Here is a 17,810-nt window from a genome sequence, read left to right on the forward strand (position 1 = left end):
GACAGAGAGAGATCACAAGTAGGCAGAGAGGCAGGCAGAGAGAGAGAGAGAGAGAGAGAGAGAGAGGAGGAGGAAGCAAGCCCGACGAGGGTCTTGATCCCAGGACCCTGAGATCATGACCTGAGCCTAAGGCAGAGGCTTAACCCACTGAGCCACCCAGGCGCCCCCAAACTACAGCTTTTTGACTCTAACTCTTGAAAGGGAAGTATGAATGGGGTGCTTGGATGGCTCAGTCGTTAAGCGTCTGCCTTCAGCTCAGATCATGATCCCAGGGTCCTGGGATCGAGCCCTGCATCGGGCTCCCTGCTCCACCGGAAGCCTACTTCTCCCTCTCCCACTCCCCCTGCTTGTGTTCCCTCTCTCACTGTGTCTCTGTCAAGTAAATAAAATCTTTTAAAAAAAAAGTGAGGTATGAATATAGTGTTTAAAAACGAAGCACTCAAAGGACACCTGGGTGGCTCAGTTGATTAAGCATCTGCCTTCAGCTCAGGTCGTGATCCCAGAGTTCTGGGATCAAGTCCCATGTTGGGCTCCTTGCTCAGCAGGGAGACTGCTTCTCCCTCAGCCTGCTACTCCCCCTGCTTGTGCTCCCACTCTCTACCAAATAAATAAAATAAAATCTTTTTTTTTTTTTTTAAGATTTTATTTGTCAGAGAGAGAGGGAGAGAGAGCGAGCACAGGCAGACAGAATGGCAGGCAGAGGCAGAGGGAGAAGCAGCCCCCCCGCCAAGCAAGGAGCCCGATGTGGGACTCGATGCCAGGACGCCAGGATCATGACCTGAGCCGAAGGCAGCTGCTCAACCAACTGAGCCACCCAGGCGTCCCTAAAATAAAATCTTTTAAAAAAATAAAAATGAAGCGCTCAGAAGGTAAAAACTTCCAGTTACAAAAGACATCCCCCAGTCTTGGGGATGTCATGTACAGCACAGGGACTAGAGTTACTAATACTATACTGCAGATTCATAAGTTGCTAAGAGAGTAGATCTTGAAAGTACTTACCAGAAGAAAACAATTTTTATAACTACATATGGTGATGGATGCTAACTAGACTTATGGTGATCTATATTGCAAGATATATAAATATCAAGCCATTATGTTGACACCTGAAACAAATATGATGTTATAGGTCAATCGTATCTTCATTTTTTGTTGGAGGCTATGGCATGGTTGGAGTCGTGGATCAAACCAGGCCCTGACTTGTGTCTCCTTTAAAGTCCGGACACCATGATAAGGGGTTAAGGACAGGAAAGTTGAGTAACACTGAGAAAGGGTCTGTGCTACGTGTCGTGCGCTCGCCTACATAACTTCCCACACGCTCTTCCTACAGAAGGGAACAACGTGGTCAGGGTCATGAATTCTTAGTTGGTCCTTGTTTTTCCTGTACTTCCCATAACCCACTCCCTGGTTGATTGTAACTTCTTGTATCAATAGTAGCTAATGGCATTAGCCGTGATTACCTGGCATCACGAGATGTGTTTGTAGTAGGAACTTGCGGTTATCTGACTAGGTACTGATGTATTACTCCTTCTATTGTGGTCTGCTTTATAAATGCTTGTAAGATGTGGAATAAAATCGGCACTGTTGGACATCCTCCTCAGTGCTCCTCCTGCCCCCATCTCTTTGTCTCTTAATTTCTTTTCACCATCCTCTTACCCTCACGTTCCTGGTCGATTTGTCACGCCAGCCACGACAATTTTTTTTAAAAATGCAGAGACTGAAAAGGTAACTTGGTTTGCTATGAAGCCCATATTCAGTTTTCATGCATTACTAAATAATCCCGTTTGCACTGTTTTCATAAATAGATCCTGTTTGTGTGCAAAGCAGTGGCTTGCAGCTCTAACTCCTTTCCTCTCATCGCTGTGGAACCTGCCTCAGCTGGCGGTGCCAACCTTGACTCCACTGCCACCTGGTGGAAGCCCATCCCTACAGTACAGAAAGGATGACCCAAAAGGGTGACCTGGCTCAGGGCACCTGGAGAAGTGCCCCATGGTGGGAAAATGTGTCGCTAAAAGATTCTGGGCTAATTTGCGACAACGTGGATGGAACTAGATGATATTATGCTGAGCGAAATAAGTCAATCAGAGAAAGACAATTATCATATGATCTCCCTGATATGAGGAAGCTGAGAGGCAACGTGGGGGACTTGGGGTAGGAAAGGAATAAATGAAACAAGATGGGATCGGGAGACAAACCATAAGAGACTCTTAATCTCACAAAACAAACTGAGGGCTGCCGGGGGTAGGAGGGAAGGGAGAGGGTGGTGGGGTTATGGACATTGGGGAAGACATGTGCTATGGTGAGTGCTGTGAAGTGCGTAAACCTGGCGATTCACAGACCTGTACCCCTGGGGCTAATAATACATTATATGTTAATAAAAAAATAAAAATTTTTAAAAAGAAATTAAAAAAATAAAGGATTCTGGGCTAAAGGCAATCAACATCTCAAGAGCTAGGCAGAAAAGCAGGAACAGACAGGAGAGAGCTAAAGAGCACATTCCAGCTGGTCCGTGAGTAGTAACAGGTGCACCCAGCAACCATCTGGGGGCTTCCGTCACCGGGTAGCAGATCAATACAGTGCCCAGAAGACTTCACCTGTTCCACAGAGGAAGGCTGCTTTTTTATTGTAAACGCCTCCAGAACCTGAGATACGGAGATGAGAACAAGCATTAAACGCATTACTGAGCTCCCCTTCCCGGGGCTCTGAAAACAACTCAGGAGTTAACGTCAGGCGTTCACCTTTTGAGGCTCCTCAGTCTGAAAGTCACCCAGGGGTAAGTCCTAGTGATATGTCAGTGTTCTGAAGGGTCAGTATAACTTCTCAAGTCACATCAACAAAAATAACAATAAGTAACTAACATTCCAGGGGGGTCAGCTAACTTCCTCTGAGGATAACATACTCTGTGCCAGGGTTGTTCTAGGCCCCAACGTGTATTGACTTATTTCATTATGGGTTACTTACGTCTCAGGTTCTATGATACAGAGGCAGACACCAAGGCCAGGGAAGTTAAAGTTGCTCAGGGTCTGAGCTTCGGTAATCTAGCCCCGGAGCCTGACCTTTTATGACACTATTCTGCCACTGCCAGCCCGCCAGTCCTGCAGGGACACCCACCAGCCCTTTCAGACGCCTACCTTCACCTGCTGCTTCCTCTGCTTGCCTAGTGCCCTTTCTCCCTGCACTTTGAAAATTCCTACCAGCTGCAGGACTGGGTTCAAATCCTGCCCCTGGCCCTTCATAAGCAGACTTACCCCGGTCCACCCATACCCCTGTTCCAGCCCATATGGCATTCTATGGGCATCACAGTGTGTGTTTATGTGTTGGCTCCTCCATTCAGCTGAGTCCTGTGAAGGTGATCAGTGTGTCCTGTAGAGCTCCACAGCCACAGGCCTAGCCAGATGTTTGATACATAGTGTAGACTTAATAAATGGGGAACAAACGAACAAAAGGATGAACGGCAGCATTCTCATGTTCAGCTGTGACAAGTCTATTTGCAAGGTAGCGAGACTAATTCTATAAGCCCCATATTACCTTAGAGTCAGACTACATGTGCGTGCGTTTGCGCGTGCAAGCACAGAGAGCCATGGATGGTGACCACGAACCACAGCCCCAGACAGAGCTTATCCTTATAACCTGGGAACAAGGTCCTGAGAAGGCCAACCTTACTCTCTGGAGAGGAGCCTGGTGAAACTGACACACGCTGGACAAAACAGGCCTGAAGGTGAGTGACAGGTGAAGTCTAAGAGATGTCACACAGTTGTGCTCCTGGTAACATCTGGTCACTTTGTTGAGGCTCCAGGCTAAATGATCAGGAACGTGAATCCTATGGGAACAGGTCATGGCCAATCTTCCATCGTCATCACAGAGCAGATTTTAATGCCAAGCTACTAGAAACCAGCTGCAAGCCTAGAAACAGGGATTGGCCAACACATCATGTTCCATGTGGAGCGGAATGAGGACATGAATAGAGATTCCTGACAAACTGATCAGTGGAAAATAGGATATGTTATATCATTTGTGGCAGTATGTCTACATATGTATGTTGGAAAAAAGTCTGACAGAATAGAGTAGTATCCTGTGCAAAGTAAGATCACGTTGATTTCTGGGACTTTCTTCCTCTGCATGTTCTACAACTTACTGTAGTTTATTACATTCATAAAGGAAAGAAAGGTGTTTTTTTAAAATTACTAAATAAGTACATAATTCATGCAACTATTTCCTAATTTACCTTGATAAGAAATGATATTGTTTATAAAGGAAATAACCAACAAAACTAAAATTTAAATATACAGAATGGGATCTAATTTAAATTTAAATTTTAAAATACAGAATGGGAGAAGATATTTGCAAGTGACACATCTGACAAAGGGTTAGTATCCAAAAATATAAGGAACTTTTACATCTCAACACCCAAAAAACAAATAATCTGATTAAAAATGGGCAGAAGTCATGGACAGACTTTTCTCAAAGAAGACATAGAGATGGCATGAAAAGATGCCCAATGTTCTCAGTATCAGGGAAATGCAAATCAAAACCATAATAAGATACACCTCACACCTGTCAGAATGGCTAGAATTAAGAACACAAGAAATAAGTGCTCGCGAGGATGTGGAGAAAAAGGAGCCCTCATGCTTCTCTGGTGGGAATGCAAACTGGTGCAGCTACTGTGGAAAACAGTACGGAGGTTCCTCAAAACATTAAAAATAGAATTACCGTATGATCCAGTAATTCTACTACTGAGTATTTACCCAAAGAATATGAAAACACCAACTTGAAAAATATATATTTGCACCCCCATGGTTATTGCAGCATTTTTTTACTTTTACATTTACATTGGCATTTACAACAGCCGAATTATGGAAGCAGGCCAATATCCATCAACAGACGAATGGATAAAGAACTGGTGTAGGGGCACCTGGGTGGCTCAGTGGGTTAAGCCTCTGCCTTCAGCTCAGGTCATGATCTCAGGGTCCTGGGATCGAGTCCTGCATCGGGCTCTCTGCTCAGCAGGGAGCCTGCTTCCTCCTCTCTCTCTCTGCCTGCCTCTCTGCCTACTTGTGATCTGTCAAATAAATAAATAAAATCTTAAAAAAAAAAGAAGAAGAAGAAGTGGTGTATATACTTACAACAGAATATTACTCAGCCAAAGAGAAGAATGAAATCTTGTCGTTTGTGACAGTGTGGATGGAGCTAGAGAGTGTAATTCTAAGTGAAATCCGTCAGAGAAAGACAACTACCACACGTATAACTTAAGAAATAAACAAACAAAAACACAGAAAAAAAGATAAAGCAAAAAACAGACTCTCAACTATAGAGAACAAACTGGTGGTTACTAGAGGGGAGGTGGGTAGAGGATGGGGGAAACAGGTAAAGGGGATTAAGGGTGCACTTATCATGATGAGCCCGGAGTAATGTATAGAATTGTTGAATCACTGTATTGTACACCTGAAACTAATATAACACTGTATGTTAACTGTACTGGAATTAAATTTTTTTTAAAAAGTGATGTTGTTTAGTGTTAGGGATGAAATGGAGATGAAGATTCAAAATATTCTGGTTTATCCAATTTCTTCCAAGGACAGGTCCTCTCAGCCTGGAAGACTGGCCCCTGGTCTCTGCCTGATGGAAATACCCCTGAGGACGCTCTGACCTGTCTCCTACACTCAACCTCGCCTATGAGATCCCACTGGTCCGTCGGGAGGCAACATCCTGCAGAGATGCCTGGATCTTTTCCCAGACCAGGTAAATCTTCATTTTCAATTCACAACAAAAGTATTCACTTTGTAGACAGGAAGCATGAGTCCCTCTCCCAGAAGCTGAGTATCTTGGGGAGTTTCAGACGCTCAGTGACTAGTTCGTGAATGTTCAGCTCGGCAGCGATCCTGGGGCTGGACTCGAGGGCTACAAAGACAAGAACCACGTGGTCCCTGCAGAAGAGGGGACTCAGAGGAAGCAGGCAGAGACCCAGGGAAACTCCGACCTCATTGCACTGAACCTCAGATGCCCCTGAGTGTAAAATTCCCCATTCTTTATATATTACTAAGAAAGAGAGCATTTGACCTGGGCACACCATTGATTGTAGAAGCATCCCAACTGCAGATAGTGAATATTTTTTTAATGTGAGAAAAAGTAGCACATGTTAGAATTAATGAAATATGGAAATCACAAGGTGATGTGATAAGTCAAGTGTTGGAGAGAGGTGCTCATGCTCCTTAAGGTGTCCGAGGTGTCAGGCTCCAACTGCACGCACACCAACCTCAAATACTGAGGGCCTCCCTCGTGAGAACTCGAGAGTTGCCACTGCATACCCTCTCACCTCCTGCAGTTCTGTCTCCCCCACCGTAAATCTGATCAGTCCGTCTGGCCTTTCACACCCAGCCCCAGTCTCCCACTGCACGCAGTATACACCCCAAATTCCTTGCTCAGCATCAAAGGCTCGTCTTAAGTCTCCAGCCTCATCCTAAGCCCTCCTCTCTCTCTTATCAAACGCCAGCTGCACTGGCCCAGAGTGACCCCTGCAGAGTCCCTTCTGACATCTGGTCCTCTGCATCTGCCGCTTCCTCTTCCTGGGAGCCCTCCCCTTCACACCACCTGCTGAACTCCTGCTCAGCTTTTGTCTGTGTTTGAATGTCACTTCCCCGTTGGGGGCTCTCTGGCCATACAATCCGGCGGGTGGGTGTCACAATGTGCTCAGCTGATGTTCCCTAAGAAGAGCCCAGAACATCCAGACCATGCCTTTTGTTGCCTTTTGCTCACTACTGGAGACCCAGAGCCTGGCACGGTGTGCATGTACACAGGTATGTAAATATAATCGCGATGAATGAGTGGGTGCTTGAAGAGGTTCTCTGACAGATCACAGAAAAGAACACATCATGACATGGTCTAGGAAAAATGAAAAGTTTTGTTGTGGCTGGATTTTCTAAAACCTGAGGTGTATGGAATCTTTGCATGCCTCCATGCAGGTCAGGGGCAGCTCCCACGTACATGGGGGGACAAGAGCAGATCTGTTTCAGAAGGTCACTTGGGTGCAGTGTGGAGGAAGGGGAGCATGGGGAGAGGCAGGGAAAGTGGCCAGGCACACAGCATACCCGGCAGGCGAAGGCAGGTGATGGCATGCACAGAACACAATTAAATAACCATCTAAGCCAGGACTGCTCGCCCCCGGGCCCTACTTGGCTGCTTGAGGGCTCAGGGGAGCAAGATCTCATTTGGCCCCTAGCCAGGTAGCCCTAAAAAACAGATGAGGGCCTGACCCAAGGTGGGAGCAGAGTGGGAATGGAGATGAGGGGACAGATTCAGAAATTGAGTGTAGGGGGAAGGATGACGAGACCAGGACTCAAAGGGGTCCCCTATGTTTCTGACTTGGGCAGTGATGACCAGGATCAAGATCACTAAGCAGCAGGTCGTGAAAACAGAGCAGTTCCAGTTTGGTCCCTTTGCACTTCATACGCCCGGGAGACAGCTGCAGGGAGAGCCAGAGGCGGCAGCCATAGGGGTCTGAGCTCAAGAGAGAGGTCTGGGCTAGACATGGGACACAGGAGTCACCTGTGAACTGAGAGGGAGGCTGCCATGGGTGTGGATGAGGCTGTCCAGAAAGTGTGTGTGGGGGAACAAAGGGCTCCTGACCCACAGCCCTGGGAGACCCTGTAGGGCAGACGAAGGAAGGAGGAGGAGGAGCCATAGACTGGGGGAGAGAACCAGCAGGTCACGGGGGCCAAGAGACTCAAGGGAAGGCAGCGGTGAACCTGGTGATGAACGGTGTAAAAGGCCAACAGAGTCGCAGCAATGCAGGCATCAGGGACGTTGGCCAGAGCACTTCAGGGTAACGGTGCAGGCAGAATAAGGAGCAGGCTGGAGGCGAGAGGGACACAAGGCCATGGACAGCTCTGAACCCAACCCTCCCTTGGGCACTGTGCTGGGGGTGGGCGAGGAAGTGGCAGGGCAGAGGTGGAGGGGTGCACAGCAAGGGAGCCCACTGGTACGGTTCTAGAAACAGCCTTCCAGAGCTGGGCTACTGTGAGCGGGTCTCCCAGGGCCTGTTCTGTCCTTGGGGGCCTGAAAACGCAGTGTTTGGGGGCTGAGGGAAGAAAGGCAGCAGAGAGAAAGAGAGAGGTTAGCTCTCCGGGACAGAAGGGGTAGTCCATCCACAGAGCTGCCTGCAAGGAGCAGGCAGGGGTGACAGGGTACATGGGCGTATGGAGGGGCCTCAGCCATGGGAAGGACACCTCTCTCTTCTGCACACCTGTAAGAAGTGAGCTGCCTGAATGGCCAACTAGCCTCTCTAGTTGAAAAGCTCCAGATCTGTAGGCAAAACCATTTCAAAAGGGCAGATGTTACAAAGAAAGAACTCCCAAGAGAGGAACCAAATTAAAACCACTTCTAATAATGTTAATAAATACAGCAAACATGTACAGAGCAGCTACTGTGGGCCAGAAACTGTTGGACGCACTTAACACGGGTGCCTTGCTGTGTCCTCCCAACAACCCTGGGAGCTGGGTGTCACCTGGGAAGCAAAGGGGATTCCCCCGGGGTGGGCCAATGCTCCCAGCACCCTTTGTGAGGCTCTGCCATGTATTTCCTGGTGGCCCTGGGATGCACTGTGGGCCTGAAGGCTGCCCTCCACCCCCACTCCTCCTCCGCCCACAGAAAACTCCTCCTTGTATCCCAGGGTGCTCGCTCTGCCACGCAGCTGAGTGCCACTCAGATCCACAAGCTCCCCACATACGTCTGATGAACCAAAGGGATGTCAAAAACATGATCCTTGAAATGAGGGACAACTGCCAAGCAGACTTGACTACCATCAGGAAACAGATGGCAGGAAAAGGTAGACACTAATTTGGGCCATAAGAAAAGGTGCATCTTTGAAAGTTAAAGCAAAGGAAGCGAAACTAGCATTCTGCGTTACCATTTACCTCTTTCCGAAAACACTTCTGGTGCCCACAGAGGATAACTTCAGCTACATTATGCAAAGTGAGAAACACAGGAATGGCCTGAAAGAAAACAGAATGTAAGAAGCATGAAAATGTTTTCTTTGATCCCATAATTACATAATACTTGATTTCTGCTTAAAAATAACAATCCGTGGGAACTTTTGGCATTCGCATACACAATCCTCCCCAGCGAAAACTCTCTGGCGTGGATTAGCGCTCTCTGTTAATAGTATTACTCTTGGCAAGGTAAGAGGCTCAATGCCCATTTATTAAGCACCTACTGTGTGTCAGGCACTGTGCCAGGTGCAGGAAACACCCAGGGTGCATATGTGATCAGGAGACTGTCCCTATCAAGGTCAGAGTTCTCATGGGATACATAAAAGGCACACCAACCCTGCTTGGGGAGAGAAGCGAAGTCCTTTGGCGAAATGAGAATGGAATGTCGAACTGGAGTGAGCCACTCAACAAGAGGCAGAGAGAGGGGCCACCCAGGTGGGAGTGAACCCGCTCCTCCAGGAACACACGTGAAGGGGACGTGAAGGGGGAAGCTGGGGAGAAGCTGGGGAGAAGAACCTGGAGAGGTCGTCAGGCCGTCAAGAGCCAAGGAGCTGCTGAGGGTTTCAAGGCAGTCACAGGATTAGATCTGCATGTTTAAAGGAACTTGGGCTCCCAGCAGAGGACAAAAGGGAGAGGTGGTTGGGAAAGTCTAGAGGTGTGGCAGACTGGAAATTGGACACCCCCCCCAAGATAGTCACACTCTAATCCCTGGGACCTGTGAATGTCACCTGACATGATAAAAAGGAGTCTTTGCAATTGTGATTAAGTTCAGAACCTTGAGATGGGGAGTTCGCCCTTGGTTATCTGGGGAGGCCTTAAATGCGAACACACGTACTTGTAAGAGAAAGAGATTTGACGCACACAGAGGGAGAGGCGCCATGATCACAGAGCCAGGGACTGGACTGATGCAGTCCCAAGCCAAGAAATGCCAGCAGCTGCAGGAGCCAAGGCATGGATTCTCCCCCAGAGCCTCTGGAGAGCACAGCGGCCCTGCTCCCACACCTTGATTTGGGCACAACACTGATTTCGGATGTCTGGCCTCCACAACTGGAAAGAATAAGTTTCTGCTGTTTTAAGCCACCTGGTATGTGGTCATTTGTTACAGGTGCCCTGAGAAATTAATATAAGGAAAGACAAGATGGCGGCCTGAACTTGGTAGTGGCAGTGACAATGGAGAGTGTCCACATTAAGGAAATATTTAGGAGACTGAGCTGAGGTAAATATTTGAATAACCAGAATCAACTTTGCACCAAAAAGAAAAAAAAAAAAGAGGAAGGGAAAACGATACTAAAAAACCTAACACTCTGGACGTTTATTAAGGTACACAGAGCACCCACTATATGTTTACAATCGCTGGGCTGTTTGCTAACAATGGCTGTCTCTCCTAATTTGGTGGCTAATCTTGACCCAGTGAATAAGAAGAATTAAAGGGCATGGGATTTTGTTATTGTCTCTGTTGTTGTTGATGATAGCAATATTTCCTGAAAGGCAGAAAAAGATCGAGCATAGGTGAAACCAAGCCTAGGCTAACCTTAGTTTGCTCCTCTGTTTGGGGATAACAATACCTACAACACAGAGCGCCTGGGAGGAATGATAGAAGTAGGTAAACAACCTAGATTAGTGGCTCGGGAGCACTGAGTGAAAGGTGGTCCGTATTAACAGGTAGCCTGCCCTCAGCAGCCTTGACAGAGAACCCTGAGCAGGGACATTGTTCCAGCTTGGAAAACCTACTTAAGATCATGCCGCTCGCCTACTTCCAGATGGATCTAGTCTTTATCTTTTTGGAGGATATATTTTTACCTTGTTTTTAAAACTCTTATAACTTTGTAGCTCTGCCCTATTTTAGTATTTTGTTCTAACTTGCACTATTTTATTTCTTTTGGAGTTCTGGCCTTCTATTTCCTGCCTTTGTAACATTTCTACTCTTAATTTATCTTTCATTAAAAGTGCAACTCAATCTAGTTTTTCTCCTTTTAAAATTACACTTTATAAAATTAAATAACTAATAAAGTCATACTTTAACAATTAAAGTATCCAATTAAAAATGGGCAGAAGACATGAACAGACATTTCTCTAAAGAAGATCTATAGATGGGCAACAGACACATGAAAAGACGCTCGACGTCACTCATCATCAGGGAAATGCAAATCAAAACTACAATGAGATCTCACCTCACACCTGTCAGAATGGCTAAACTCAAGAAGACAAGAAACAACAGGTGTTGGCAAGGAAGTGGAGAAAAAGGAACCCTCGTGCACCATTGGTGGGAATGCAGACTGGTGTAGCCACCCTGGTAAACAGTATGGAGGTTCCTCAAAAAGTTAAAAATAGAATTACTCTATGATCCAGCAATCACACTACTGGGTATTTACCCCAAAAATACTAAAACACTAATTCAAAGAGACACATGCACCTCCAATTACAATATCTAAATTATGGAAGCAGTCCAAGTGCAGATGAATAGATAAAGAAGAGATGGTATACACACACACACACACACACACACACACACACATACATACACACATACATACACACACAATGGAATATTACTCAGCCATCAAAAAGAATGAAATCTTGTCATTTGCAACAACATGGATGGAGCTAGAGAGTATAATGCTAAGGGAGGTAAGTCAGTCAGAGAAACAAATACCATATGATTTTGCTCACATGCAGAATTTAAGAAACAAAAAAAAGGGAAAAAAAGAGAGATAAACATAGAAGCCGCCACTTAAGTACAGAGAACAAACTGACCAGAAGGCACGTGGGGATGGGGGAGAGGATGAGGGAAATAGGTGATGGGGATTAAGGAGTGCACCTGCGAGGAGCACCAGGCGATGTAGGAGACTGCTGAATCAATATATTGTCCACCAGAAACTAATACAACACAGTATGTTGACCACACTGGAATTAAAAAAAAATTTTTTTTTTTAAAGATTTTATTTATTTGACAGAGATAGAGAGATCACAAGTAGGCAGAGAGGCAGGCAGAGAGAGAGAGGGAAGCAGGCTCCCGGCTGAGCAGAGAGCCTGATGTGGGGCTCGATCCCAGGACCCTGAGATCATGACCTGAGCCGAAGGCAGAGGCTTTAACCCACTGAGCCACCCAGGCACCCCAAGAATTAAAATTTTTTTAAAAAGTGAAGTTAAAAAAATCATACTTTATTTTTATTATATACTAATTTTTCATTTGTCTTTTGTGCTTCTTTTTATTCCTCTTAAGTTTTTATATTCTGAATTAACTTTTATGTGTTTTAACATGGTTAAAGAGATTTTTTTAAGTGGCTCAATGCATTAGTCCTATGTTTGGCAAACTTAGGGCCTGGCCTTCCAGTTCTTGGCTTTAGACGATAGAAAAGAAAATCTTGGACAGGTTAATTATGTGTACATGAAAATGAATACAAAAGGGCGACCTGGATGCTATTTATTTAAAATTAAGACCTTTTTAAAAATGCTTTTGGGGGCGCCTGGGTAGCTCAGTGGGTTAAGCCTCTGCCTTCCGCTCAGGTCATGATTTCAGGGTTCTGGGATCGAGCCCCTCATGGGGCTCTGTGCTCAGCAGGGAGCCTGCTTCCCCCCTTCTCTCAGAGAGCCTACCTACTTGTGACCTCTCTGTCAAATAAATAAATACAATCCTTTAAAAAAATGCTTTTGCCTCCTTGACTATAAAACCAGTAAGAAGACGAGATTTAGGAACTCTAGACCCTAACTCTAGACCTCAAGGAGGCTAATATTCTCAATTTTAATAAACTGTGACTAGGGTTTTCAATCTCCCCAGGCCCTGCTCTGATCACATTCTGGAAAAGGATCTATTGCTACACACAGAATCGATTTTCAAGTACACTAATGAGAGCTACCAACAATGTGTTGGACACAGTGCTAATTATTTTAATTGCATTTTGTTATTTAAATCTCCTTCCAACAATGCAGTTACTGGGTGCTGGTACCTTGATTTATAGACAAGGAACCGAACACTGTGAAGACGAGGCAACTTGCTGAACGCTCACGGCCGGTTTAGGGCTCCCGTGCAGGCTTCTCTAACCGCAGACCCCATGCTCCTAACCTCAGTGCTATGATACCCCAATTACGGCAAGCCCACCAAGGCAGCCTTTAAGCCCTACAACTGTCCACCAAGTCCAGGAGGACTGGTAGGTTCTAAATCCCACCAGTCTGCTTCCTCCAGTAAGAATCCTGGTATGATCTAAAATTGGTGAACTCAGAGTAAACTCTGTGACAGGTTTTAAAGGATAGCTTCCATTTTTACTTTAACAAATTTAAATCTGGATTTCTTAAGCCATTTTTCTACTGAGAAGCTAGCAGGCTTTAGAAACAGTCATTCTTCAACTGACCATCTCAGCCTCCATAAAGGTCTATGGAAAACAACAATTAACGCAGTTTGCAAACTTTAATTACTGATTTTCCTTGGCCTCTAACTCTGTACAACTCCCTGTCTATAAACTGTGCCATCCATTCAGGACACCCCAGAGTGAGTGATTCTTTTAGGAAACCTGCCCTTTAAAAAAAAAAAAAGCAAAGAAAGAATGGGGCACCTGGGTGGCTCAGTGGGTTGAGGCCTCTGCCTTCGGCTTGGGTCGTGCTCCCAGGGTCCTGGGATTGAGCCCCACATCGGGCTCTCTACTCAGGAGGGAGCCTGCTTCCCCCTCTCTCTCTGCCTGCCTCTCTGCCTACTTGTGATCTCTCAGTCAAATAAATAAATAAAATCTTAAAAAAAAAAAAAGAAAGAAAACCTGCCCTTTATTATCTTACAAAGTGAGGTTCAGCAGAACTTGTGTTAAATCAGACCAAAGTTCTGAGAAGTTATGATAGCCATAATAATAGCTAAGATATACTGAGTGCTTATTATGTGCTAGCTGTTATTCTAACTGCTTTTGCATACTTAGTTGTCATAATAACTCTACGAGGTAGATACTATTAACATTCCCATTAAACAGATGAGAAAATGGAGGAATATACTTCGGTTCTCTTTTTTTTTTTAAGATTTTATTTATTTATTTGACAGACAGAGATCACAGGTAGGCAGAGAGGCAGGCAGAGAGAGAGGGGAAGGCTCCCTGCTGAGCAGAGAGCCCAATGTGGGGCTCGATCCCAGGACCCTGGGATAGAGCCCGATGTGGGGCTCGATCCCAAGACCCTGGGATCATGACCTGAGCGGAAGGCAGAGGCTTTAACCCACTGAGCCACCCAGGCGCCCCTGGTTCTCTTTTTTAACCTGCCTTTTAATAATCTGAAAACCAGGGGCACCTGGGTGGCTCAGTGGGTTAGAGCCTCTGCCTTCGGCTCAGGTCATGATCCCAAGTTCCTAGGATTGAGCCCCGCATCGAGCCCCACATTGGGCTCTCTGCTCGGCAGGGAGTCTGCTTCCCTTCCTCTCTCTGTGTGCTTCTCTGCCTACTTGTGATCTCTATCAAATAAATAAATAAAATCTTTAAAAAAATCTGAAAACCACTTTTAGAAAACCTATATACTTATTTGCTGCTAAAGAGAACAGAAACGTAAATATGTTCTTCCATGTTGTATACCCTAAACCACAAAAGGTCATCAGGAAAAATGGCCAAGATCAACTACTGTAAAGCCCATATCATCATTACAAAATATAATTAATCAAATTCAACTACACTGCAGGCCAATCGTTTAGTTACTTAGAGGCACAGTTTGCAAATAATTTTAGATTCCATTAGCTTAAAAATTCAACATCTTATCCATGTCCCATTGGACATTTTTCTCTGGCTGGGAAGAGAAATTGGCATCTCTTACAATTTTTCATTATTCCCATGCTTTCCAGAATGGAAAATTCTGAGGCCTTGATTATTATTTGTTCAGGTGTTCGGCCTGAGTTAGAACAGTTTTCTATGGAAAATCCTGACCCTGTGCACAGGCACAGCCATGGGTCACTGCAGACGCCGACACCACCCCCCCCACACCCCGCCAGCCTTTTCCAAGCAGAGTCCTGGACTGGCTTCTTAATTTTTGTAAAAGAATGTCAATCCTATCTTCTCTTTGGGTGATTTTTAGATATGTAGGTGTGGGCTTAATCTACAAGACAGAATAACTGCACTCCAGGCGGGGAGTCGTTGGCTACCCAATTTTTATCAGAAGCATGCGCACTGGAAACGTTCCCGGAGGGTTGCCTGAGAGCAGTCTTCGAAGGGAGCCAGATAAGCAGGGTATCTATTTTAGCCCCAGACAACTGCTCCTACTGAACTTTTCTATTTCATCATGCACCCAGAAATGCTCTAAGAAACCAGGCGGTCACTGTGTTTTCTTATAAGGGTGTTATCAGAGACCCTGCCTCACTAATGGCCCAGCCCACCTTTTTTTTTTTTTTTTTAAGATTTTGTTTATTTATTTGTCAGAGAGAGAGAGAGAGCAAGCACAGGCAGACAGAGTGGCAGGCAGAGGCAGAGGGAGAAGCAGGCTCCCTGCCGAGCAAGGAGCCCGATGCGGGACTCGATCCCAGGACGCTGGGATCATGACCTGAGCCGAAGGCAGCTGCTTAACCAACTGAGCCACCCAGGCGTCCCCCAGCCCACCTTTTTTGAGGACTCAGAACCTGAGAGCAAGGAAGCTTTGCTCTTCTTCAGCAATGACCTCACCCTTGTTTTTCTTGAAACTTTTTAAATCTGAAGATTGTTGACACACAATGTTACATTAGTTTTGGGTGTACAACACAGTGAGTCAACACTGCTGTATGTTACACTCTGCATGACAGGTGTAGCAATGACCTCCACTCTTACAAGCACTGATGAGAGTCTTGGAACTTTTTTATTTTTTAGTTTTAAAAAGATTTCATTTATTTATTTGAGAGAGACAGAGAGAATATGAGCAGGGGGAGGGGCAGAGGGAGAAGCAGTCTTGTAACTTTATGATTTGGCTAGAGAATGCTGAAAATTGAATTCAGACCCCATTTGCATTTATTTTGTAGGATATTACACCATAAATTTCTATGTGCTAAGTCTCTCCGTGGCCTCGTCTAGTTCTTCTATTATTCTGTACCTAGATTTCTTGTAAATTTCTGTTCTTAAAAAATGTCTATTTTGGGGACGTCTGGGTGGCTCAGTCACTGGGCATAGGCCTTCAGCTCGGGATCAAGCCCCACATCCAGCTCCCTGCTTGGCGGAGAGTTCTCCCTCTCCTGCTCCCCCTGCTTGTGTTCCCTCTCTGTGTCTCTCTCTGTCAAATAAATTTTAAAAATCCTTAAAAAAATTATCTATTATGGGGTGCCTGGATGGCTCAGTCAGTCAAGCATCGGCATCTTGATCTCAGCTCAGGTCTTGATCTCGGGGCTGGGGGGCAGTTCAGGCCCTATGTTGGGCTCCATGCTGGGTGTGGAGTCTACATAAAAAATGTCTATCTTATTTTAATTATTCAAGTCACCACCCATCCTTTTTGGAGGATGGTGAGGTATTCAAATAAGAACACCTACATATCCATGAATATATTCTAAGTTGACTTGTGTGAGTTAAATTTAAGTGTTTATTTACATTAATCTTAGGACTGTCAAGGCAAAGCCCCTGAGCGCAGAGGACCAGCCTCCCCTCCTGGCAGTGTATCTCCAGAATGAGTTTGGAAGCCATCTCTGTCGTTCATTTGTTCATCACCTCAAGTAGCTGGTCTGTGTCTGATGGGCCTTACTGTGCAAGATATTTACATCATGGGGCACCTGGGTGGCTCAGTGGGTTAAAGCCCCTGCCTTTGGCTCGGGTCGTGATCCCAGGGTCCTGGGATCGAGCCCCACATTGGGCTCTCTGCCCAGCGGGGAGCCTGCTTCCTCCTCTCTCTCTCTCTCTCTGCCTGCCTCTCTGCCTACTTAAGATCTCTGTCTGTCAAAGAAATAAATAAAATCTTTAAAAAAAAAAAAAAAAGAACATCATAAATTACCAAAGATTCTTCCACCTCGGTGAGATGCCTGGGGGTAAGAAAAGGCTGAAGGGATGGCAGCGTGTTCCAGCTCATTCACTTGGGGCATAAACATACAGGCCAGAACAGAGGGCAGACTGGCCTGCTCTCAGTGAATTGTTATTTTTCTCATACTTTTTACCCGAGTGCATAGAACTGAACGAGTTAAGCCAAATGTGCACATCCTACGGCACCCAAAGGAATTCTGAGCGAAGCAAGTGAGAACCTGCTATCATCCCCTCCTCTTCATATAACCCTTTAAACTGAGGTAAAATTTACACATAAAATGTACCATTTTAAGCATTTTTAGGTATACGGTTCAGTGGTATTAAGTACATTCACAGTGCTGTGCAATCATCACCGCCCTCTAGCTCCAGAACTCTTTCAACTTGCAAAACTCAAACTCTGTCCCCATTAAATAGTAACCCCTCATTCTCTCCTCCCTCCCAGGCAAGCACCATTCTACTTTCGGTCTCTACGATTTGACCATTCTAAGCACCTCAGAAGAGGGATCATTTAGTATTTGTCCTGTCGTGACTGGCTCGTTTCACTTCACATAATGTCCTCGAAGTTCATCTGCAGTGTTACATGGGTCAGAATCTCCTTCCTTCTTAAGGTTAAATAGTATTCCACGGCCCGCATCCTTCCCCCATCCGTGGATACTTGGGTTGCTTCCAGCTTTTGGCTACTGTAAATAATGCTGCCATTAACACAGGGGTACAAATACCTGTTCAACTCCCTGCTTTCAATTTTTTGGAGTATGAACCCAGAAGTGAAATTGCTGGATCATAGAATAAGTCCATTTTTAATTTTTTGAGGACCATCCTAGTGTTTTCCTGAGCAGCTGTGCCGGTGTACATTCCCAGCAGTGCCCGAGGGTTCCACTTTCTCCACATCTTTCCCAGCACCGGT

At 45.6% G+C, this 17,810-nt stretch overlaps 1 protein-coding gene across 2 annotated transcripts in view; it reads right to left on the minus strand.

Moving 5' to 3' along the window:
• The window catches only part of LOC111142453 (transmembrane protein 241), a 117,594-nt gene that overhangs the window by 62,947 nt on the left and 36,837 nt on the right, over positions 1-17,810 (minus strand). For both annotated transcript variants that reach the window (XM_022495609.1, XM_022495608.1), the window contains exon 5: positions 8,907-8,984. In XM_022495609.1, the coding sequence (XP_022351317.1) occupies positions 8,907-8,984 (78 nt within the window). The remainder of the gene's footprint in view (positions 1-8,906; positions 8,985-17,810) is intronic.

This window comes from Enhydra lutris, unplaced genomic scaffold (genome assembly GCF_002288905.1).
Source record: "Enhydra lutris kenyoni isolate GAN:26980312 unplaced genomic scaffold, ASM228890v2 scaffoldscaffold8, whole genome shotgun sequence".
Classification (NCBI taxonomy): domain Eukaryota; kingdom Metazoa; phylum Chordata; class Mammalia; order Carnivora; family Mustelidae; genus Enhydra; species Enhydra lutris.